Raw genomic sequence first — 26879 nt, 5'->3', positions numbered from 1 at the left:
TATGACAGTTGCCCTGCCCATGACATTAAAATCATTCTAGGCGATTTTAATGCCAAAATTGGAAAGGAGAATATCTTTGGCCCAACAGTCGGGAAATTCAGCCTCCACAGTGAAACATCTGACAATGGTATGAGGCTGATAGACTTTGCAGCTGCATAAAACATGGTAGTTAGCAGTACCAGATTTAATCATCTCGATATTCATAAGGGCACCTGGCTGTCTCCAGATCTGAAAACAAGAAATCAAATTGATCATGTTGTGGTAGATGGAAGACATTCATCGAGCGTGTTGGATGTACGATCGTTCCGAGGCGCAAACAATGATTCGGACTACTACCTTGTTGCAGCAAAGGTACGCGCCCGCTTAAACGTAGCAAACAAAGTACGAACAGACACAACACGAAAGTTAGACATCGGTAAGCTGCAGTCACAACAGATAGCCACAGCATATTCCATTCAACTAGCCCAATAGCTTAATCAAAGCACTCCTCATCCCGATAACATATCAGCGCAATGGCAAAGCATTGCCCACTCCATGCAAACAGCCGCAAAATCCAAACTTGGATACCAGAGGCCTCCACCAAGGAATCCATGGTATGATCAGGAGTGTCGTGCTGCCACCGAAGAGAAAAATGCGGCATATAGGGCTACTGTACAATTCGTAGCAACGCGTAGCGCACGAGAGAGATACAGGGAGAAAAGGAGGGAGGAGAAACGTCTTTTCCGCAGGAAAAAGAGAGAGATGGAAAAGCGGGAGTGTGAAAAAATCGAGATGTACAGGAGCCAGAATGAAGTCCGAAAATTCTACCAAAGAGTCAAGCATCAAACTGATGGCTTTGGTACAGGCACATCCTCCTGTAGAGACCAGCAAGGTAATTTGGTAACTGATACAGATAGTGTACTCAGGATATGGAAAGAACATTTTTCAAAACTGTTGGTATCCAATAGCAGCGAAGACGACGAAGATACCACAGTCCCAATCCCAGAAGATGGTATTGAATGTATACCGCCCAGCCAAGATGAGGTAAAGACAGCAATAAATCGGCTGAAGAATAATAAGGCAGCAGGAGCCGATGGCTTACCAGCCGAGCTGTTCAAAACCGGAGGCGACACGCTGATAAGATGTATTCATCAGCTAGTTAGCACAATCTGGCAGGAAGAACGAGTACCCGACGATTGGAACCTGAGTATCCTGTGCCCCGTCCACAAGAAGGGAGATAAGACTGTATGCTCTAACTATAGGGGCATAAGTCTACTCCCTATCGCCTACAAATAGTGCCAGGGATATTGTGCGAACGACTAAAGCCTATGGTCAACGAGATAATTGGACCATACCAATGCGGCTTTAGACCCGGCAAGTCCACCATTGACGAGATATTTACCCTGCGGCAAATCCTGGAGAAGACCCAAGAGATGCAGATCGACACCTACCACCTTTTTGTCGATTATAAAGCAGCCTTCGACAGCCCGCTGCGTTCAAAGGTATTCCAAGCCATGTCTGAATTTGGTATCCCCGCAAAGCTCATCCGGCTTTGCAAAATGACTTTAACTGACACGAGGTCCTCAGTTAAAATAGGAATTAACCTCTCCGAAGAGTTTGGTACCAAAAGAGGTTTCAGACAAGGAGACAGCCTTTCGTGTGATCTCTTTAACATCCTGCTGGAAAAGGTTATACGAGAGGCAAACGTCAAAAAAAGTGGCACAATCTACACCAATAGTCACATGCTACTTGCTTATGCTGATGATATAGACATCATAATCCGATCAGTAAAAGAAGTAACTGATACCTTTATGAAGGTCGAAAGAGAATCTGCATTGAGCTCGGACCGACTGTGGAAGTTGGTTCCTATAATATTGAGTTAATAAAAGACTTCGTCTACCTCGGCACCTCCGTAAACACAACAAACGACATCAGTTGTGAAATAAAAAGAAGAATTGTATTGGCCAACAGATGCTACTCTGGTTTAAGTTAGCAGTTTAAAAACAAAGCCACATCTCGTCAAACAAAAATAACGCTCTACAAAACACTGATACTACCCGTGCACATAGGTTTCGATCAGGAAATTTTTGGCCAAAACCCTATTTTTGAAGTTTCGAAATTTTAACTTTTTTTTTTGCACAGAATAATAAAAAACACCTCAAGTCATCTGAAAATAATAAGTTTTTTAAATAACGTTAGTATTCGCTGATTGGCGCAGTACCAAAGTTGACACTTTTTTATGTAAAAATAAAACGGACTTTGTGCTGTAAAATATACAATTTTTGTTGTATTGCGTCGCTGCATAAATATACAGAAGTGAGACCAAAGTTATTATGAATCGGGAAGCTGTTAATGAGTACTTTCATAATATGTATAAAAAGGGCGATGAAATTTGTAAAATTAGTGTAATAAAATCAATTTTTATACATATATTAAAAATTATTTTTTACAAATATTTTTAAAATATATTTAAACTTTTAAACAAATTTCCAAGTTTGTCCACCTCCAAATTGATTTTGGAAGATAGCTGGGGGTCTGAACTAATAAATTGAGAAATAAATTCTTGCTCAAATTTGCCACAGTTAAAATAAAGTGGATTTTTCTATTTTAAGATGGGAGAATTTTTTGTAAATACCTGTTGTGACTGTACGTAGTATCCAATTGAAATTGAACGGTAATACCTACATCTATCAACCGATTTTTCTTAATATTCATATTTAAGGGTTTCAGAGTGTAGAAAACAAGTATGTGTAAGTTTTTTGAAAATAGGTCCATTTTTTGTCATAGCCACCACATAAAAGTACCGTCCGATTTTAGATATTTTGTGAATTTTAGAGACACTTTATGACCGATTCGGCTGAAATTTGGTATTTCAACCTCCTGGAAGATATGAATCCTTCGTACCAAAAATTTTTAAAATAGGTCAATGTTTTGGTTTAGACCCCACACAACGGGACCACCCTGTTCAACAAATTTTGGCAGTTTTTGGACATTTTGGTCGATAAAACGTAAGAATTGCTGTTTGTACACATTTATTAAAAATAATAATTAATTTCAATACAAAATGGACGTTGAAATAGTTTTGGCCAGAAAATTTGGGTTTGGGACCATTGTGCCGTGCTGATGTATGGCTCCGAAGCCTGGGTACTTGCGCAAGCAGACATGGCAGTGCTTGGTGTGTTTGAGAGAAAAATTCTTCGAAAGATCTACGGACCAATCTGCGTTGACGGTGAATATCGACGTCGCATGAACCACGAGAAAAATTCTTCGAAAGATTTATGGACCAATATGCGTTGACGGTGAATACCGACGTCGTATGAACCACGAGCTATACCAGCCGACCGACATTGATATAGTAAAACGTATCGAACTACAACGATTACGTTGGCTTGGCCATGTCAGCAGGATGGATAAAGATGCCCCCGCCAAAAAGGCATTTTAATACGAGCCATTCGACGGTATACGCCCCAAGGGAAGGCCAAAACTCCGATGGAAGGACCAAGTTGAAGAAGATATCGCAGAACATGGCATCCAAAATTGGAGAGAAGTAAAGTAAAAGATCGGTGCGTTTGGAAATCTATTCTTAGTTCGGCTTATGGAACAAGACGTTCTGTTTAATACAAAAGCCATCTAAGTAAGTAAGTATGGGAAGAAAAGATTTACGAAGAAAATGATCATATATGTTCATTAGACTGGTTTTACCAAAAAGGGAAAAATCGATGTCGGAATTTTTTAGGCGCCTTTAAGCGATTTCGTGAAAATTCACCTCTGGTCCCATACAAATTACTATGGAAACTTTGAGGCCCCAGTGGCACGTGTTAACATATTCCGATTTTTTTTAAAACCACCCTAATGTTCATGTTTTTATATATTTTCAATAAGAAGAAGGTACATTCAGATTTTAAGTATTTTGAAGGTTCTACACGAACTGGCCCAATAAGTGTAACGTGTTATTTCGGATTTTGAATGGGTAGAAAACATCGATGTCTTATTGGTAAAAGAGAATGATATTCTTCCGTTAGCGCGGCGGAAAAGCTTAGTACTTTCATATGCGAAAGGAAACTCATTGCTCCATTCTACGTCAATACATATCGTGGTGGAGGGTATAAAAAGTTCGTCCCGGCCGATTTTAAAACCTTTCTTAATTGTTTTACTTTGAAACGATAACAAAATGCCCATAATAGTTTTTTATTAATTCTTGGACGAAATAAAAACAAAATGGCAACTCCAATATCAATCAAAAATGTACAAATAATTTATGAAGCCTTAAAATATGCAACATTTTTTATTTAGAAAACTGTCTGACAACAGTAATGGCTAAAAATTAGTGCTAATTTTTTATTTTTCAAGATATTAATTATAAATAGAATAAATAATAAAATAGTTATAGAAACAAATTACAATTGCTTCCGATTACATCTTCTCAATTTTTTCTGTAGTTAATTCTTCATCAGCTTCGTCGCTTTCTGTTAATTCTTCACCAGCTTCGTGGCTTTCTGTTAATTCTTCACCAGCTTCGTCGCTCTCCGTTAATTCTTCACTACCACTACCTTCATCGGTCTCTGTTACCAAGCCAGTCTCACGAGCTATTACTTCTGTTTTCATTTTGTCTGCCTTCTTTTTCTTTGCCTTTTCAATTAGTTTCTTGAAAGGTCCTTCCTTTTTTGCAACATCTAAGGCAATTTTTTCTTTGAGCTTTGCAAAGAAATGTTTATCTCCAGTTTTTAAGCCGGGTTTCTTTGTTGTAGAAGTAATTAGTTCTTCGGCTGGTTTGGCGGTCGTTGTTGTTGTAGTTGTCGGTACGGCGGTCGTTGTTGTTGTAGTGGTTGGTTCAGTGGTAGTTGTTGTTGTAGTAGTAGTAGTTGGTTCAGTGGTAGTTGTTGTTGTGGTAGTAGTAGTTGGTTCAGTGGTAGTTGTTGGTTCAGTCGTCGTCGTCGTTGTGGTAGTAGTAGTAGTTGGTTCGGTGGTAGTTGTTGTTGTAGTAGTTGGTACGGTGGTCGTTGTTGTTGTAGTAGTAGTTGGTTCGGTGGTCGTTGTAGTTGTTGTTGCAATAGTTTCTTCTGTCTGTCGAACTGAACGCACCAATTCGTCCTGAAAATTACAATATTATTATTATTTTTTCTTTGGAAGAGTTTTATTTAAAACAAAGTCATTTACTTACATCAATTGATGACAAACTCATACTTTGCGTATTCGCAATACATCCCAGGAGCAGAGCAATCGCAAAGATTGATGGCAAATATTTTACTTTACAAAATGATATCTTCATGGCGTCGAACATGAGTTAGACAAAAAGTTTCAAATGAAATGACATGTATGCAAAAAGTTCAAAGACTTTTATATTCTAATGGCAGTATTTGTGTTGCCAATAGAAAAGAAAGTAAATGTCGATGAAGAAAGTTTACGATTAATTTAATTAGTAACGAAATTAACACATTCGATGGCGAATTTGTATCATACTCCAAATATCCATCATGTCTGGATTAATTACTGCTAATTTACGCATTTTAGTTTGTGTTATAGGCTGTATCGAAGGCGAAATCATTTAATTTCGTTGGAAATGAAAACAAGTAAAAAAAGTATCAGTCGGATTTGCCGGCAGAGATTTGAATTGAAACTTTCATCTACGGACAGATCGTATGTATTTAGGATCTATTCAGAATTTTGTAGCCCTATTTAGACATTTGAACTCGATGACAAAAATGTGGATTAGGATAAAAGTTCAAAGGTGTTGCGGAGGAGGTACTTAAAGTAATGGACCGACATAGTCCATTATGGAAGTGGATCTTATTTTGGGAGACATATCTTTTCGATAGGTATCGCACCCACTAGTCACTACAGTGGGTCATCGTGTAACTTTTGGACCAGTATGCCAGGAAGCATGGACTTGTCCACGGAAAATACACTAATGTTGAACTTTTGTGGGAGAGGTATCCTAAGGAGAGGACCGATATGGGCCATTTTAGCAGTTAAACTAAATTTAGACAAAATATTAGGAGCTCCAAAGTTTGGAGTAATTCCCTGTGGCACCATATGTAGTGGATGGAACGCACGATAACTCTCGAACTGAACAACCGATTTGGTCCAAACTTAGTTTCATCTTAGAAATGAAACTAAGTTTGGACAAAATATGACGAATCCCAAATTTGGACCAAATCGGTTGATCAGTTCGAGAGTTATCGTGCGCTCCATCCACTACATTGGTACCATAGGGAATTTTTACACCTTTCGAGCTGATTTCTTATGAAGTATGGACTTGCCTTTGAAAAAAGTTTACCGTCGTAATTGAGGCAGGGAATGCAAGTTGCTCCAACAAAAATCAAAGTGATTCGAGAGCAGGTCTTAAACTGAACTTATCCGACATTTTATGTGGGAAGTACCCGAAGGAGAGGACAAATATATTCCATATTCGAACCTGCTCTATACCTGGCAGGTATATTAGGATGTGCAAAGTATGGAGCAAATAGGTCACTCCCTTCAAGAATTATAGTGAGCACAATTTTTTCGAAAATTTTAGTGGGGGAGGTATCGGAATGAGGGGACCGATATAACCCATCTTAGAACTGAAACGAAGTTTGGACAAAATATGACGAAGCCCAAATTTGGACCAAATCGGTTGATCCGTTCGAGAATTGTCGTGCTTTTCGGCCAGCCAGAAAGACTGGGTAAATCAACACCAAATTGTCTGAAACGGATTTCGTCCAAACAAACTTGGGGTCTAAAACCATTATTTCGATAAGGCACACCTTGCCCATATGAAAATATATATGGTAATATTCAAAAAAGTTTTTCAATCGTTGAAGTTGAGATTCACCATTTAAAAAGTCGCGAACTGTTAATATACTTTATAAAATATGAATATATTTATATTAACTGAAGTGTTTTAGCCACGATCTCATAATATGGACCATAACAAATAATTTTCGTGGAAGCTGCGTTGGTGGTAATATAAAAAATGGGAAAAATGTGTTGAAGTAAACATGTTGTTTTGTGTTCTTTTTTGATTTCTGGCCAAACCACGCAAAATTCGAACCTGTGCTCAAAGAAAGAACTAAACAATACCCCTTGGGCAACATGGTTCTAGTGTATGACTTTTGGATATATACACTGCATCCCCCTAAAATCGATGCTGACATTTTGAAGCTTTGCCGATAGATATATACCCTCAACCTATGTGAATTGAAACTTTTACCTACGGACAGGTTGAATGTATTTAGGGTCTTTTCAGTATTTTGTGGCCTTTTGTGGACATTTGAACTTGACGACATGTGGATTAGGATCAATGTTCAAAAGTGCTGCGGAGGAGGTACTTAATGTAATTGACCCACATAGTCCACAATGGAAGTGGATCTTATTTTGTGGGAGTCTTTTCTTTTCGATATGTATCGCACCCACTAGTCACTACAGTCGGTCATCGTATAACTGTTGGACCAGTATGGCAGGAAGCATGGACTTGTTCACGGAAAACATAATATCGCTGTAAACAGGACCACAATGAACAGCATCGGTATGCATTTCCAAAGGGTCTTCGAACATACCCTAAACTGCACTTATACACTAGTGTTAAACTTTTGTGGGAGAGGTATCTTAAGGAGAGGACCGATATGGGCCGTTTTAGCAGTTAAACTAAATTTGGACAACATATTAGGTGATCCAAAGTTTGTACCAAATTGGTTAAGTACAGGGGGGAGTACCTAAGTTGTGGACCAGTAATGCCCATCTTAGAACTGAAACTATGTTCGGACAAAATATGACAAAGCCCAAATTTGGACCAAGTCGGTTGACCCGTTCGAGAGTTATCGTGCGCTCCATCCACTATATATGGTGCCATAGGGAATTTTTATGAACTTCCCTTTGAAAAAAAAACACGTTTACCGTCGTAATTGAGGCAGGGAATGCAAGTTGCTCCAACAAAATTCAAAGTGATTCGAGAGCAGGTCTTAAGGTGAACTTATCCGAAATTGTATATGGGAAGTACCCAAAGGAGTGGAGTATAGTCCATATTCGAACCTGATCTATATCCGGTAAGTGTATTAGGACTTGTGCACATATTTTTTTCGAAAAATTTTGAATCTTAAGATCCGTTCGCGAGTTTTCGTTCGCTCTAACCACTTCACATGGTGCCATAGGGTTCCTTCCACCTTTCAGGCTATTTTCTCAGAAAGTGTGGACTTGCCCCTGATAAAACTTGTAGCGTCGTATGTGGGGCAGTGCATTAAAGTTGTTATAACAAAAATCAAAGCGATTCGAGAGCAGGTTCTAAACGGAACTTTTCCGAAAATTTATGTGGGAGGTACCCGAAGCAGTTGACCGATTGAGTCCATATTGGAACCTCATCATCAAGAGTTATCGCGCGCACAAAGTTTCCGAACATTTTCGAACTTTTGTGGTGGAGGTACCAGAAGGAGTGGGCCGATATAACCCATCTTCGAACTTAAACAAAGTTTGGACAAAATATTACGAAAGACAAATTTTGGATCGAATCGGTTGATCCGTTCGAGAGTTATCGTGCGCTCCATCCAGCCAGAGAGACTGATAGACAGACGGACGGACATTGCTAAATCAACTCCAAATTGTCTGAAAAAGATTTCGTCCAAACATATTTGGGGTCTAAAACCATTATTTCGATGAAAGTGTATATACCCTCGTTATCATAAATGCTGAGGGTATAAAAATGTCTTCAATCTATTGGTACCTTTATATGGGGGATATAACAAAACATGGACCTATGTGGACAATTTTTGGTGGAGGAATTTCGGGACCTCTAAGAACTTCAAATATCAAATAACAGCTACCTCAGTTAAAAATTGTCGCTAAAGTCTTCAAAATACCGGTAATAGCGATTTTTATTGGAGAAGTTTCGGGACCACTGAGGGTATAAAAATATTTTAATTTTAATTGTTTACTATTGCCCAAATCATAGGAGCCCTTTTAGGCGCCCATGGGCTGTCGGTCCGTGTCAATTTGCTCACACTCACAATTAAAAACAAGTAAGAGAGGGCTATAGTCGGACGGGGCCGACCCTACGATACCCTACACCACTACCCCTGGGCACAAGGTTTCCAAAAAAATTCTTTTATATGATGATAACACATTTTAGACGTCCTTTCATACATATATACGTTTATATACATGGTATATTAATACCAGAGATAGATACATACATCGTTATTACTGGAAGTTTAGGTTTAGGGCAGACAGACCGTTTTGGCTACTGTAACATGTATCTTCAAAAAGTGTAAATTTGCATTAAGAAACAAGTGAACCAAGGCTATAGTCGGGTCGGGCCGGTATAATTCAAAATATTAAAATTGGGATAGCTTAGCGCCTTTGCTCTGAATGTCTTCACTAATACAGGTCAATTTTGTTGAAACGCATTTAAGTGCAAAAAAAAATGGAAAAGTGGGATGTACACCAACCATCAATAGCTTCTTTCTCTGTGAGACCCCCATCAACCCCCAAAATTTCGTGGGGATCCGATCAAAATTCCGACCTGTTGTGTGATTGCACAAAAAATGCATTATCGACTATTGCGGTAGCTCTGTTGTTTGACCACCTATGACAACCTACTTCAAATCGTTGTAAAGGTGATATTTTCTACTTTCCTTGCCAAGTTTTGCTTTTGATATACCTCTTACAGAAGAGAGATATTCGCTTTTCTCCAAATAAGTTTGAAAAATTGTGTTCTATTAGCGGCTATTGCGATATCTTCGTTGTTTGACCACCTACGTTACCAACCAACCAAAGCTGTGATATTCGTCATTATTATTAAAATCGCAAAAATGAAAAGTCGGGTTCTATTAGCGGCTATTGCGATATCTTCGTTGTTTGACCACCTACGACAACCTATAATACATCGTTGCAATGGTGATATTTTCGACTTTCATTAGCAGGTTTTGCTCTTGATATACCCCTTATAGAAGCGGAGATATTCGCTTTGAAATAAAACTTTGACTTTTTCTCCAAATAAGTTTTTTGCTCATTCCGAACCCAAAATATTATCCGACCATCACCAAAATCAATAGGCTTCTTCCCCTGCGGGACCAGCATTAACACCCAAAATTTGACGATCCGATCAAAATTGTGACCTGTAGCGTGATTACAAGGTTTAGATGGACGGACGGACACACATAGCCAGATCGACTCAGCTCGTCGAGACAATCATTTTGGTATATATAAGTATGGGTCTACGACCATTATTCCGATGCGTTACAAACTTTTTGGGCAAAACCAACTTATAATACCCTCCCCACATAGTGGTGTAGGGTATAAAAATCTTCAGAAATTTTGGGGTCGATATGCAATTTAAAGATACCGCCAAAGAACTGATGACTTGAGCCATGCATTTATTTCATCTAAACGTGAATGGCTTCTTAAAGAGATCTAAAGCTTCTAGGGAATTTTCATGTGTCATCGTATATTCGTTCCAGATGATAACTTAATATTGCATGTGTGCAATTCAATCAATATAATGTTCATTGGCAACTTAAGGGTCAACTGTGCCGTTCTTCCGCCTTCTTATAATGTGTGCCTGATAAAGCTATAGCTATCGATATATTGCCTTCTAATCTAAAGACTTGCTTCCCAATAAGACCAAAGTTTCGTTATGCGTAACATCTGGTATTATAATTGATTTGTAAAATATTTAAGAAATTGGGAGTGGTCGGGTCTTGTGGCTAAAATATGTACCCAGGGTCGGGGAAACGAACACGTTCGTAAGTTTATGAAGCCTATTTCCACCAAGGGCCAATCGGTTCAGAAGTTTTGGAGATATAGCATAATTAAATAACGAGTGGTATTTAAGAAAAATGGAACAATAAGTTTCCTTTCGTTTAAGAAGAAGACTTAATACCAAATTTCAGCAATTTCGGTAAAACAATGTCGCTTACCTTCAAAATACCGAAATTCGGGAGGTACCGTTCTATGGGGGCTATATCAAAGCGTCGATCTATACCGAAAAATTTCTGGCGTAAAATGTTTAGACTCAAAGAAGACTAAATACCAAATTTCCGATATTTCAGTAAGATAATGTGGTTAAAACTTAAAAAATACCGTAAATCAAGAGATACTCTTCTATGGGGGATATAGTAAGACGTGATGAAAGACTAAATAACAAATTTCAGTCATTTCGGTGGGATATTGACGTCACATCTCTCATAATTACGAAAATTGGGAGGTACCGCTCTATAGGGGCTATATCGAAACGTGGATCTATACCGACGAAATTCAGTCGGAAAGGGTTTTACTTTCAACGTAGACTAAATACCAAATCTCAGCCATTTCGATGGGTTGTTGTGGCCACCACCTTCAAAGTATCGTTCTATGGGGACTATATGAAGGCGTGAACCTATACCGACAAACTTCATACGGAAAGTTTTATACCTCAAATGAGGACTAAATAACAAATTTCAGCAATTTCGGAGGAATATTGAGGCCACCACCTTCAAAATACCGCAAATCGGGAGGTACCGTTCTTTGGGGGCTATATGAAGGCGTGGACACATAACAGCAAAATTCTTGGGGGGGGGGAGGAAATTGTATACCCCCAACGAAGGCTAAGTACCAAATTTCGGCCATTTCGGTATGTAATGAAGCTAAAACCTTCAAAATACCGAAAATCGGGTGGTACCGTTCTACGGGGACTGTATTAAGGCGTGAACCTGTACCAACAAATTTCTGGGGGAAAGTTTTATACCCCCAACGAAGACTAAATACCAAATTTCAACCACCTTGGATGAATATTGAGGCCACAACCTTCAAAATACCGAAAATCGGGAGATACCGTTCAATGGGGGCTATATGAACACGTGGACCTATACCGAAAAATTTAGAGGAGAAACTTGAAGCCATTTCAATGGCTTATTGTGGCCATAACCTTCAAAATGCCGAAAATCGGAAGGTACCGTTCTATGGGGGCTATATGAAGGCGTGGACCTGTACCGACAATTTTAGAGGCGAAAGTTGAATACCCCCAACGAATGCTAAATACCAAGTTTCAGCCATTTCGAAGGAATTATTGAGGCCACAACCTTCAAAATACCGAAATTCGGAAGGTACCGTTCTATGGGGGCTATATGATGGCGTGGACCTATACCTACAAATTTCTGGGGGAAAGTTTTATACGCCTAAAGAAGACTAAATACCAAATTTCAGCCATCTCGGTGTGATAATGAGGCTAAAACGTTCAAAATATCGAAAATCGGGAGATATTGTATTATGGGGGCTATATCAACACGTGGACCTATATAAACATTTTATGGTAGAAATGTTTCTTAGCTTATGGAAACACAAAATACAAAGTTACAACCGATTCTTTGGTCAAATGGGTCTGATACATTCAAAATATATTAAAATGACGCGTACTTTATAAGGGGTCTTATGTGGGGGCTATACCAAAACGTGGACCTATATAACCCAACTTTGGTAGGAATGTTTTCTGGCCTCTGAAGACACAAAATACCAAATTACAACCAATTCTGTGGTCAAATGGGTCTAATACATTCAAAATTTATTAAAATGACGCGTACTTTATATGGGGCCTTATATGGGGGCTATACCAAAACGTGGACCTATATAACCCAACTTTGGTAGGAATATTTTTTGGCCTCTGGAGACACAAAGTACCAAATTACAGCCAATTCGGTGGTAAAATGGGCCAAATATCTTAAAAACTCCTTAAAACAACGACGCGTCACGCGTAATTTTTTTATACGAAAGCGTGGGCCTACATAGCCCGCTTTCAATACCAAAAGTCCTACGTAAATATAACATATTTTCCCAAAATTTCATCAACCTACGTCAATCCGTTCGGACGCTAGAGTGATTTCCACAGACGGACAGACGGACGTACATGGCTATATCGATGTAGAATTGCACGCTGATCAAGAATATATATAGTTTGTGGGGTCTACAATGATTATTTCGAGTAGTTACAAACGTAGTGACAAACTTAATATACCCCCATCCTATGGTGGAGGGTATAAAAATGAATTAATTTTCGGTTCAGAAGTTTTGGAGATATAAAATATTTAAAAGAGGCATGGGTGGGCCTTTAAATTCAAAATTAGGTCCTAGGGTGGGAGATACAACCAACATTGCAAATTAATTTTCACACCGATACGTTCGCAATTTTTACAAAAATAGCGTTTTTAAAAAATAGGTGAGGTACCCCGCCCCCTCCGAAATTCAACAAAATATGTCACCACGATTCCTCCCTGTACATTCTCTGAAATTTTAAGGAAAATCTGTTTATCAGAAGAAAGCAAGGCAAGCAGGCAGGGCTGCTTATGTACCCATACCAGTCGTTTGGTATAAAAGCTCTCTAAAAACCGGTTAAAAGCTTATACACAGAGGTAGGATATCACATAGTCGACCCCATCGCGATTAAAGCCTTTGCTCACTTGTTTTTCGAATAATGTTGAGTGTCATAAATACATTTATGTATGTAGGCCTACCTAAGGTAGAAAATTGTTACATTATTCAACACCTGTCTTAAAATGCATTTAAACCAACATTTGTAGGCGCTTGTGCGGTTGCCAGTTGCCACAAGAAGTGACTGCGGTATAAACTATCCAAGACTTTGGGAGCAAGAGTGGACACCATAATCCGCTTTATTAATAATAGTGTTTCAATGAATGCCAGTTGACACCAAACTATTTAATATTTTTCATATGCATTTTTGAACTAGCTTGAATGATACAACTTTAGAAGAGGGGGGTATACTCAGATACCTAGATTTAACTTATTATATCCGCTGCTCCATTTGATAAAGACTGAGAAAAGGCGTCGCACAGTGTTGCCGCTTCCATACAAAAGTGGACAAAAATAGAAGGAGTTGACTAGGTTGATGAATTTTTGCACAAGTACTTATAAGGGCAAAGGAATGAACAAATTTCAACTTTGGTCCATATCGGTTCAGATTTGGATATAGCCCCCATATATCTCTTTCCCCGATTTTGCTATAACTCGGTCAATTTTGATCGAATAGCCTTCAAATTTAGTATGTAATATTTTCTTGGGCCCATGAAGCTCTACCGATTCTCACAAAAATCGCATCAGATTTGGATATAGTCCCCATATATATCTTTCCCCGATTTTGCTATAACTCGGTCAATTTTAATCGAATAGCCTTCAACTTTTATATGTGATATTTTCTTATGCCCCCGAGTAGTCTCACCGATTTTCGTAAAAATCGGTTCAGATTTAGATATAGCTCCCATATATATCTTTCCCCGATTTTGCTTTAAATCCCTCAATTTTTGATGAATAGCCTTCAAATTTAACAAGGTATTTTTACTCAGGCCACTGTTCAGTTTTACCGATTTTGATTTGATTTCGCACAAATCGGTACAGATTAGGATATAGGCTCTATATATATCTTTCATCGGTTTTGCTATAAATCGATCAATTTTTGAAACATAGTCCTAAAATTTAACATGGGATGTTTTCTTAAGGCCCATTTCAGTTCCACCGATTGTGACAAAAATCGGTTTAGATTTGGATATAGCTCTCATATATATTTTCACTAAACACGCAACGATATTGATTAAATAAGAAAATATGACGTAATTATCCGTACGGACATCGGGCGAAATTATATATCGAAGCCATGTTCAAACCTGAACCGATATGGACCAAAGTTGATTTTTTTCATTCCTGTGCCCTCATAAGTACTTGTGCAAACATTCATCAACCTAGATCAAAGGTAAAACTGAACCGGGGCCTGAGGAACATCCCATGTTAAATTTGAAGGCTATTCATCAAAAATTGAGCGAATTATAGCAAAATCGTGGGAAGATATATATGGGGGCTATATCCAAACCTGAAACGATTTTTACGAAAATCGGCGAATCTATTCAGGGGCCTAAGAAAATATAGCACATAAAATTTGAAGTCTATTCGATTAAAATTGACCGAGTTATAGCAAAATCGGTGATAGATATATATGGGGGCTATATCCAAATCTGAACCGATTTTTGTGAAAATCGATGCAGCTATTCAGGAGCATAAAAAAATAACACGTACTAAATTTGAAGGCTATCCGATCAAAATTGAACAAGTTGTAGCTAAATCGGGAAAAGATATATATGGGGGTTATATAAAATCTGAACCGATATATCTCAGAAGGTTGCAGGGATGGACAGAAAGTTTTTGCACATTTTTATTTGGAAGAGATGTCCAATTAACGAAAAACAAGAGCCGAGGTGGCAATAGGTGGCAATCAAAAGATCTGCTCTACTAAATAAGAAGAATTTGAATTTTTTTTATCAAATTTAAATTTTGATTTCTTGATAACGGTACATTGCCCACGTGCAGTGAATGTCAACTTTTTGTACTAAAATTTTATATTTATAGCCCACCCATCAAATCCACATCCAAAACTTTTAATTTTATCAAAAAACTTTTCAGAAAATGTTATTTTAAAATTTGTCTAATTTTCATATGATTACCGCTTTAGATTACCTGGGAAATATTTTTTATATTTCAAGGGCTATAACTTCATTATGGATGCACATATCGACAAAATTTTTTCAGATTCGTTGTATGGGATGTGTTTACTGTCAGAAAAAATCATGAACATATGTAAAAGTTAACATCACAATTTTTGATTTTTGTCCACGAGGCAACACTGTGCGTCGCCCTTTGTGACTATTTCTTAACATGTTTTCTCTTATTCATTACCCACTGTAAAATATTTTGTTTTCCGTTAAATATTTAAAGGGGCAAAATATGGACTTTAGCTGAAATATATACATATGTACATAACATACATACCTTCCTTTTTGTAGCTTTATTGCTTTCAAAACCTTTCGGTTAGCAAGTTTTTACAAATATTTCCTAGAAAATGTTTCTTTGATACAAAGTGCATTTTTGTTATTTTCCCATTTGCAGTTTCTCTCATGTTTTATGAATTATACGCCAACATGAATATTATATTTTACCATTTTGTATATTCATCATTTGAAAATGTGTATAAATAAATAAATTGCTTAGTCTATTAAAATAAATAAATTACATTAAAATAAATATTCAGTTCAGTAGTTTTAAGTTTAAATTTCTTTACATACAAACTCGTTCTAATCGTGTTTCTTCTCTTTTAAACTTGCAGGTAAATTCAGATTTAATGAACGTCCATAACCACCATAACCACTCGCACTATGGCCCATATGACCATCATCGTGTCCCACGGAGTGTGAATGACTTGACGTGTAAATTGGTTTTGTTACAATTTCATATGTGTGAGATTTTCCACCACCGCTGGCCAAACTTTTCAAACCAATTACAGCGGACAAAGTTAAAGCCATGAGACCTGCCATTAATGCTTTGCCAGCCATCAAAGCAATGCCACCCATACCCATAGCCATGAGGGTGCCTGTAAGTGATGTTTAGAATGAAATTTAGAATTTAATTTAAGATTTAGAAATGAAGTTGTTGTTGTTGGTTCATACCTTTCATCATTAAACCGGCTGCCAGTAACATTTCCAGACCACCTTTCTTACCAAATTTATCTTTTCTTCCCGTTTCAACTAAAGATCTGGCTTGCATTACGGTCTTGTCGTCAATCAGCTTAAAGCGTAAATAATGTGTTTGTAAGAAATTATTGATTTTGTTAACAATAAAACCATTTATGCGAGCATTTGGATCATTTGGATAGCTACGTGCCACATCTGAAAGGAATGAAGGGGAGGACATAACAAATTTAGTATAATAAAATAACAGTTCACAGGATAAATACATAAATAATAGGTTCATTGAATTTATGGAATAATACGAAACATATGGTTCATTATTTCAAAGAGAGGCATAACTCAAAAAATGCGTTTTGTGAGTTAGTAATTTCTACTTGTATTTCTTGTACTTTATCTTGTGTAAAATGTTCATGCATATATCTGCAAAACTCAGCGAGATACAGTTCATTTACTAGGAGCTTAGCATAAATCAACAAAAAAAGATCTTTGAGTTTATGAGGCACTAAAACACTTCAAATCATGCAATCTTGTACAGAAATTTAGCACTGGTATCTGTTTGCAAAATATTGGACCCTATTTTTGCAAACAACTAGTACTTATATTATTTTTTGGGTAATAATCTTTTTAAGTTGCGAAGTCAAATTTCGATCGACAACTTAAAACGCGTTTTTCTCGAAACTGGATTTTTTGAGATGTATCACTCTTTGAGTAAATAAGCGATATGTATCACGGTGCTCTTGAATCAAATTTAAATGGAAGATGCTTACACCTGGGAAGTTTTTGGGGATTCTAAAACTACAATGTCCATTGATGAGATGAAAAAAATCGCCAGAGCGCTTTTTAAATAAATCGCGATTCAAGTTGACATTTTTAGGGGTTGTTTAGGTTTTCACGATTTTGCTTAGAAACCTCAAGTCCTATCAAAATGAGAATGACGAAAATGTTGTAGCTTTGAGATATTGAAGTTCAAATTGGGACAATGCACTGGCTGTATCGCCCCCTTATAAAACAATGTCATGAAGAGTGCGCCTTAACCAACTTTTAATGAAAACCGCTTACACAGGGGAAGTCTTTGTGAATTCTGAAACAGCAATGTTCATAGATGAGAAAAATCCAAAAACAAGAACAAATCGCTGTATTATTTTTAAATAAATCGCGGTCAAAATTCACATTTTTAGGCGTTTTTTAGGTTTTCACGATTTTGCTTGGAAACCGCAAGTCCTATCGAATTAGAGCTAAAAAAATGTTGTAGCTATGAAAATTCTCCACAAAATTGTCTTTTATGATATGTTCGTAATTTTTACCGTTATTGAGATAGAGAAGTTAAAATTAGAACAATGAATTGACTGTATCGCCTCCTTATAAAACAATGTCATGTATGGCGCGCCCTAACTAACTTTAAATGAAACTCGCTTACACCTGGGACATATTTTTCGGATTCTGAAACAGCAATGTTTTTAGATGAGAAAAATCCAGAAGCAAGAAAAAATAGCTGGATGGACTTTTTAATAAATCGCTAACTGATTGACATTTTCCTAGGTTTTACCATTTTTAAGATATTGAGTTTTAGATCAAACTTTCAGATTTTTTCTTATGTTTTCAGGATTTAGCTTGAAAACGGAATGAGAGTATCGAATATGTTGTAGCTGTGAAAATTCTCTAAAGGATTGGTGTTTATGATTTGTTCTCAGGCTGTACCATTTTTGAGATAAAGAAGCTCAGTTTACATTTTTAGGTTTTTTTGTTAGGGTTTCGCGATTTTGCTTGAATATGGCAAGTCTTATAGGCATGGGACCTGAAAAAATCGTATAGCTGTGAAAAGACTGGCTTATGTAATTTTTCCTAGGTTGTATCATTTTTTAGATATATAAGTTTAAGTTGGGAAATTGCAGTCATGACATTGTTTTATAAGGAGACGATACAGAATTAAATCAAATTCGAACTGTCCCAATTTCAACCTCTATATCTCAAAAGTTGTAAAACCTACGAAATTATCATTAAGTTCAATCTTGTAGGGAATTTTGATAGCTACAACATTTCCTTTATTCCCATTTTGATATGACTTGCGGTTTCCAAGAAAATCGCAAAAACCTAAACAGCCCCTAAACAACCTAATGTAAACTTGAATCGCGATTTATTTAAAAAGCGCTCCGGTGATTTTTTTTTTGTTTTTTGATTTTTCTCATCTATGCACATTGTAGTTTCAGAATCCGCAAAAACTTTCCAGGTGTAAGCACCTTCCATTTAAATTTGATTCAAGAGCACCGTGGTATAGAACATACATACATAAATATACGATATTGCACTACCGACTTCAAGAGGGATAAACATGCGAAATTCAGGTGCATGGTTTTCTGGGTTTGTCATATGGCTTCGTATCGCTAAGTTACAATTACATTGCGGCACTATATTTAATGACGTACATATAGTCACTGGAATTGCCAATTAAATTACAACAGTCAATGAAACAAAAAACGGTACCTATATCGCAGATTTCTATCCTAAAGAAAATACTCGGACCCGAGTCTTTCTACGAGGACGACATTTTTCGGTAACTTAGCGATCAAAATAAAGTAGTCGACTTTTGTTTAAAATTTTTATTTAAACAATGCAATACTCAGTGATCGCTCAAACATTGCAGTTGGGACGAGTCGATCATGGTAACGATTCAAATCGATAAGTTCTCAGTGTGCCACCAGGACAGGCATGCCAAAACTACGGTAAGCCTAGGTAATACTAAGGCCTTAAGTGTTGTGCGTCCAGAATTAAAAGCATGGGTAAAAAATGTCATAGGGTCAAGGGACACTTATCATATAGTAATGAGTGCACCCCAATTCATATTAGCTCAATAGCTTGTCTTAAGACACCACTTGTAGAGAAATTTTTCCGGGCTGAATCACTCAGGAAATATCAGCAATGTGACCCTTAGGGGTATTTTTGCCACCGTGGAAAATGTGATGTTGCCTGGCATGGGAATAGAACTCGGACATTCAGGGCGCAAGATGTGTATGCATAGCATTGCACCACGGAGGGATGTTTTGCGAAAAACTGTTACATATAGTTGTGTATTGCGACATTCCGACCTGGACAAAGACCAAGCAAATTGATAGAGTCATATTTTGCACAGTAAACGAAGATGCTCTGCCGAGAATAAGATGAGATTGCCACCGCTTGTAGACATCACTGTTGTGACATTTCCCTTCGTTCAGACCACCTTCTTATCATCCGTTATCAGACCACCCGGCATTATAACCCCTGACCGCAGTACTCTTCTTTCTTAAAGCTGATTGGGAAGGGTTCTGAGAATTTACCAGTCACCGCTGCCCTGTCCTTCAGATCCCCGGGAACTGAGAGAATTTCCGGCTCAAATACCAGAAATTATATCAAATTTCCCAGCAGAGGTGACGGAACTAGCAAATGAGTGTGATGAGCCAATAGTTAGGGATCTTATTTTTTATGTCAACAGGCTAGTAAGCGATTATGAACTAAAAAATTGGCTAGACCATCGCACAGTGGATGCGCCCAACGACAAAAATCAAAAAATTCCTGTCGTCGTTTTAAAAATTTAAAAATGGAAATAGCTTCAAAACATTCAAAATTTTTCGAAACTCAACTTATTTTTGCCATTTTTTGCGGTTCTTAAGGAGAAAACGCCTCACAAACATGACTAATTTTGAAAAAATGTATTTAAAAACAAGTAAAAAAGTGTCAGTCGGTTTTGCCGAGAGATATATACCCTCAGCCAATGTGAAGTGAAACTTTCACCTACGGACAGACCGAATGTATTTATGGTCTCTTCATTAGGAATTAACTGCACTACGACACAAATGTTGAACTTTTGAGGGGCATGTACCCTTAGGGAGGACCGATATGGGCCATTTTAGAAGTTAAACTAAATTTTGACAAAATATTAGGAGATCCAAATTTTGGACCAAATTGTTTGCTCCATTCAAGTGATATCGTTCTAGCATTTTAGTGGCATTTGTTAAATTTTGGGGAGTAGTACCGGAAGTTGTGGACCGGTATTGCCCCATGAAACTAAGTTTGGATATAATATGACGAAGACCAAATGTCGGACCAAATCGGTTGAACAGTTTGAGAGTTATCGTGCTCTCCGGCCGCAACATGTGGTGACATAGGGGTTTTTTACACTTTTCGGGCTGTTTTCTCAAGAAATATTGACTTGCCCCTGAAAAAACTGTTACCGTCGTAATGGAGGTAGAGAATGCAAATCGCTTCAACAAAAATCAAAGTGATTCGAGATCAGGTCTTAAAGTGAACTTATCCGAAATTTTGTGTGAGAGGTACCAGAAGCAGTAGGCAAATATAGTCCATATTCGAAACTGATCTATATCTGGTATGTATATTAGGATGTGCAAAGTATGGATTACATCGGTCACTCCCTTCAAGAGTTATCGTGCGCACAATATTTCCGAGCATTTTTAAACTTTTGTGGGGGAGGTACCTGAAGGAGTGGACCGATATGGCTTATCTTCGAATTTAAACTATAGTTGGACAAAATATTACGAAAGCCAAATTTTGGACCGAATCGCTCCAACCACTACACACGGTGTCATAGGGGCTTTTTGCAACTTTCAGTCTATTTTCTCAGGAAGTATGGACTTGCCCCAGATAAAACATGTACCGTCGTATGGGGGCAGTGAATACAAGTTGCTAAAGCAAAAATCGAACCGATTCGAGAGATGGCCATAAACTGAACTTTTCCGAAATTTTGTGTGCGAGGTACCCGAAGCAGTTGACCGATTGAGTCCATATTGAAACCTTATCTAAGTCTGGTACACATTTCACGATGGGCAAAGTATGGACCAAATCGGTTACTTCATTCAAGAGTTATCGTGAGCACAAATTTTCCGAACATTTTCGAACTTTTGTGGGGGAGGTACCGGAAGGAGTGGATCGATATAGCCCAGCTTCGAACTTAAACTAAGTTTGGGCAAAATATTAAGAAAGCCAAAATTTGAACCGAATCGGTTCATCCGTTCGAGAGTTATCTTGCGCTCCAACCACTACACACGGTGTCATAGGGTTTTTTGTAACTTTCAGGCTATTTTCTCAGGAAGTATGGACTTGCCCCTAATGAAACTTACATCGTCGTATAGAGGACAGCGAATACAACTTGCGTAAACAAAAATCAAAGTCCTAAACTGAACTTTTCTGAAAATTTGTGTGGGAGGTACCCGAAGGAGTGGACCGATTGAGTCCATATTGGAACCACATCTAAGTTTGGTAGAAATTACACGATGTGCAAAGTATGGACCAAATCGGTTATTCCCTGCAAGAGTTATCGTGCGCACAAGTTTTGCGACAATTTTTGAACATTTGTGGGGGTGGTACCTGAAGGAGTGGACCTATATGGCCCATCTTCGAACTTAAATCGAATATGGACAAAATATTTCGATACCCAAAATTTAAACCGAATCGATTGATCCATTCGAGAGTTATCGTGCGCACCAGCCAGCCAGACAGACCGACAGACAGACAGACAGACAGACGGACGGACATTGCTAGATCTACTCAAAATTGTCTGAAACGAATATCATACAAACATACTTGGGGTCTAAAACCATTATTTCGATGAGGCACATTTTTGGTCGTATCAAAGTGTAAATACCCTCTTTAGCCTAAAGGCTGAGGGTATAATGAGAAAAAATAGTTATATTCTAAGCCAATTTATGAAACAAAGGACTATTTGTAACGCCTTAACTTAAGTTGAATCATTTAGTAAATTGCCTAAGCTTCATTTTTCTAGTTATGAAAATTCCTCTAAATTGCAAGGGTTGCCAAATATTTTGGTTATTGGTAATATTGATAAAAATGAAGTTATTTAATATAGATGTATGGATTTCCTTAAACTTTTAGTCACTTTCCACAAATTCGCACAAATGGCCAATAGTACCAAATTGAAGTGTAGCTCCTGTAGATTTCAAAGCTGTATAGACTTTTTGCGGAAATGTGCGGTTTTGGCAGTTATGACCAAAAGTTTAACTCCCTTTTTTAGTTTCTGAATTAATATTTTTTTTTTAATTTTTAAAATTATTTTTATTGTCCTTTATTATATTTATGTTCAATATAATGTTTTTGTGCTATTAGTGATTTCTTTTAACATGGTAACTTAGAGCCGCTCTGAAACCTCGCGATTGAAAAATAAAAGGTTTTGGGGGTATACACTTTAATAAACATTTTTTTTGTTTGGGCACCCTAATGTTGCGACACGTCAAAACGTGGAAATTTTCCTCGAACTGAGAACCAAAAATACGTTATCACAGGTAATTCTGCAGAAAATAGGAGATTAAATCTTATAAAGTACAGAAAAATATATGGTAACCCTATGGAAGCTGTGGCCAAAAGTGGACCAATGTCACATTTATTTATAAAATCCTGTTCTAAACTTTGAATTTGTTAAATATCTGTAAAATACATAAAATCGAGATAGAAATCATATCATGGACCAATATTGACAGTTTCTCGCGGAGAGGTTTACTATGGAATAACAACGCCTAGCACCGATTACAGCGAATTCGGTTAAACAATATGTTGGCAACAGTAAAATACTTCAATTCAGATTGACTCGCTACATGGGAACCACGCGAAATTTTGGACCTAGGACTCCAATATTTTTGTTAGAGGGATTCCAGCCCCCGAGGACCAATTGTTAAAAATTTCAGTTCGATATATTATCTAGAAGTATTTTTGTCACACCTTCCCATGTAAGTGCCACCACTGTGCACCGGAAGCAATCGTACGGGCCGATTTCTCTCCTGTCGCTAGTACGGAAGATTCTAGAGGCACTATTCCTTCCCATGATTAGAAGCTGTTTTCCCATCCCTAACACGGCACCACAGTGCCATTACACGCCATATGCACAAATAGCAGCCGGGCACTGTACCAGAACAGACCGAGCGACCTCAATTATGCCAAGCTGTTCGAGGACATAGAGAAATATCCGTCCGTGTTTGAAACGTTGGATAATCAATTATATGTGTGGATGTCAGTCAAAATCAAGATGTCGAAACACGTAGATAGAAACAAGGAGGTTGTTTAACATCTGTCTTTCTGAAATTCCACACCTTCCACATGCCATAGAGATCGTAATATATGGGGATGAATGTAAGATCTTGGCGTCTACATAGCCGACTTACAGCCTGTTTAAGAAAATGAATGTGAAAGAAATGCTACCAAACTCTCGCGTGTTTTTAATTTTTTTGTTTTGAAGCAAAAGCAAAGGAAATAATATTTCGAAAACTAAAGATTGGATGTGTTTCATTCATACACATTTTCGTATCGACATACATAAACAGATTGTTAGTATTGTTCTTCCATCTAAGGAATATGAAAATATTCGCCGCTAAATCTAGACCACAATGACAACTTTTGAAAAGATATCAAAACAGTTATCTAGTAGCTCTTAGCAATAATTTAGAACTTTATATGAAGGATCGAATATCCGTGAGTGCCGTTTTATCTATACCGACAAATTTCTGGTGGAAAGCTGTATACACCCAACGAATACTAAATATCAAATTCCAGCCATTTCGGTGGCTTCAAAATAGCAAAAATCGGAAGGTAGCGGGGGCTATATTAAGACGTGGACCTATACAGACAAATTTCTGGTGGAAAGTTGTTTCGGTGGGATATTGAGACTGAAAACTTCAAAATACCGCAAATCGCGAGGCAACGTTCTATGGGGGCTAAATGAAGAACGCCTGTACCAAATTTCAACTGTAAAGTTTTATACCCCCAACGAAGACTAAATACCAAATTTCAGCCATTTCGCGGCTAAAATCAACGAAAATCAGAAGGTACCGTTCTAAATAGCCCATTTTCAATATCAAACATCCTAGGAGTAACAGAAACTTCTTTACCAAATTACAAGGCTCTATCTTAAAACTTGCGAGCTGTATCTTGATTTCAACAGACGGAAGGACGGACAGACGGAAATGGCTATTTCAACTTAGAATTTTATGCTGATCAAGAATATATATACGAATATTTAGATGTGTTACAAACGGAGTGACAAATTTAACTATACCCTCCATATTATGGTGGAGGTTATAATTATACCTAGCCAAGTTCCATACATCAACCTCTCTGCGATGATCGTTTGGTTAACTGGTTTGGCTAACATAATAACCAAACATGGAAACTCCTACTTGGGCATTTGGAACTCTTATTTATACTTACAGTATTGCACCTTTGCATGTTTGAATTTAAATTGAAGCCTGTGTTGAAGTCTGGGTGGTACCAGAAGGAGTGGGCCGATATAGTTCATAGTTCATGTCTGAACTTGATCTTAGCTTGGCAGAAATATAACGATGTACAAAGTTTGGACCAAATCGGTTACCAACCAGCCAGTTTAATAGATAGACGGACGGGGGTATACGGCTAAATCGAGCCCATATTGTCTGAAACGTATTAGGTCTTAACATTTATGGGGCCTGAAACCATGATTTCTGCGAGACACATTTCTGATCGAGAAAAGTATATATACTCTATGTAATCAATCATGCGGCTGAGGACGCAATTGGTCTTTAAGTATACGCCAATAAATAACCGATTAGATTACAAATCTACTCTTAGTTCGGGTCACCTGAGTATGTTAGTGTTGGACGAACACCTAAACTTCTAAATTGGCTATACGAATTCCTATTCTTAAACCTAAGTTTCAATGAAAAGAACATTTAAGAATTGAAATCCAACTTACCCGCCATTATTTCCGATGTCTTAATTTCTTTCGCTTCAGGATCCTTTACCAAACTGATTCCATTTAGTAAACGTAACTCCTCTCGCTCCGTCAGATATTCTAGAATTTTTACAAATTCAATTTTCAAACATATCCAACTGAATGATGTATTACACTCCTCCAAGGTTTGTTTAACACTGGGTTTAGTTTCCTTAAGGGATCTTTCGGTGGTTGTTGATGTTGTTGTTGCAGCATCAATACTAGCACTTTCGGAAAATTTCAACAAAACAATGAAAATTCCCAAATAAAATAAGTATTCCAATGTTTTCCATGATGACTGCATTTTTTTTTTTTTAATTCGAGTTTATCCAATTCTATGATTCCAGGCGGGTGTGTGTTGTGGGCAAGATGTTATGTTGGTAACTAATGTCAGGTATTTGATGACAATTTCCATTTATACTACAAATTTGACCACGACCACTGCTACTTCTGTAAGTCACCCATTGAAAAGACATTTTTTTCTTTAATGAGATGTTGTGGTCAAAATAGATATTTCATTGTTTTAATGTATCTTACATTTTTTCTCTCTCTGCAATTCTTCATCACTCGCTTTGTGTAAATGAAGAATCTCACTTAAGAGTTGGCGTTGTTACTGACCATCCCCTCTATAGCAAGCCATGCAAAGAGTTTTTGTTGCGACATTTTCCTCAGAGTTTAGAAAAGCTTCAATATTAAATTCAGTCAAGTGTGGTTAGAAAACGTCACCACAATTTTTCGTATTTCCAATGAAAGTAAAATTGTTTTTTTTCATTTGCCAGCCACCCTAAAAGTACTTTCCCCCGAAAAAAGTGGGAAAAACTATTACCATAGAAGTTGGAATCTATCCGCTGCTAATACCCACACGCTCACTACTGCTTGACGCTGGCCGGCTCAAACTGTAAAATGGAAATATTTCCATATGAAAGTAAAAACAAATTCCATTTTTATAAAAGCCTCTCATGCAAAACTAATTAATACTGAACCCTAACATTTTATAAACGTTTGGTCTTTGCGACGACAATGGCATTGTGTCGCTAGTCATTTTGACCCTAGAATAAGTTGATTGTCACGAAAGAGAAAATACTATTGCAAAATATAATAACTGGCCAGGCATAGTATTATGAAATTTTCATTATATAATACTCTCGAACAATGGCAGGCTTTAATAATTTAATAATTCTCAATTTAATAATTCTTCTCATTGACTAAAAAAAGTAACTAAATTTGGACAATTTTAAATTGTTTAATTTTGTTTTTCTACATGGAATTGTTTTATTTTAAATTTAAAAATAGGCGGAGTTAACCCCGAAGCAGCCAAAGAAATACATTAATTCAATAGAGGTGATATATAGAATTATTTACTATTTTTTTATGAGAACATGTCAATTAAGGAGAATCCGAGATGCAAAAGTAAAGCGCACTGTTTTCCATGGAATTTATTTTATATGATTGCGACACGCTATGTTATTTATTTAGTTATCTATACTTATAAAAGAGTTGAGTAATGATGACTGAAAGATCTACACCGCCCAGATGAAACGGCTGAAGCTAGAATCTTTACATTTTGGGTGGTGGTTAGTCTTGGGGCGAAGGTGGTCGATAAGGCTGGGTTTTTGGAAAATCGTCCTAGAAGGGTGCGAAAAGTACTAAAATGTACTAAAAACGGTGTAATTTGTGTGGCTGACCAACTA

General features: G+C 37.4%; 2 protein-coding genes across 3 annotated transcripts in view; one reads left to right on the top strand and one right to left on the bottom strand.

Moving 5' to 3' along the window:
* LOC141389530 (uncharacterized) overlaps positions 1–26879 on the top strand; it is a 1388168-nt gene that overhangs the window by 65545 nt on the left and 1295744 nt on the right. The window lies entirely within an intron of this gene.
* On the bottom strand, positions 15910–26199 carry Osi16 (DUF1676 domain-containing protein Osi16). 2 transcript variants are annotated; one of them, XM_073961136.1, is made up of 4 exons: positions 25726–26199; positions 25171–25638; positions 16428–16646; positions 15910–16351 (listed from the first exon to the last, which is right to left on the bottom strand). In XM_073961136.1, exons 2-4 carry the CDS (start codon positions 25490–25492, stop codon positions 16056–16058), a joined length of 837 nt encoding a protein of 278 aa, XP_073817237.1. In that variant the 5' UTR covers positions 25493–25638; positions 25726–26199; the 3' UTR covers positions 15910–16055. The 2 variants fall into 2 exon arrangements, with proteins under 2 accessions (XP_073817237.1, XP_073817238.1); XM_073961137.1 differs by having other exon boundaries at positions 25171–25670; positions 25726–26088.

This window comes from Musca autumnalis, unplaced genomic scaffold, assembly GCF_047663935.1.
Source record: "Musca autumnalis isolate F117 unplaced genomic scaffold, ASM4766393v1 scaffold_1, whole genome shotgun sequence".
Taxonomy (NCBI): domain Eukaryota; kingdom Metazoa; phylum Arthropoda; class Insecta; order Diptera; family Muscidae; genus Musca; species Musca autumnalis.
The sequence above is the reverse complement of the archived record's forward strand: the minus strand, read 5'-3'. Positions and strand labels throughout refer to the sequence as shown.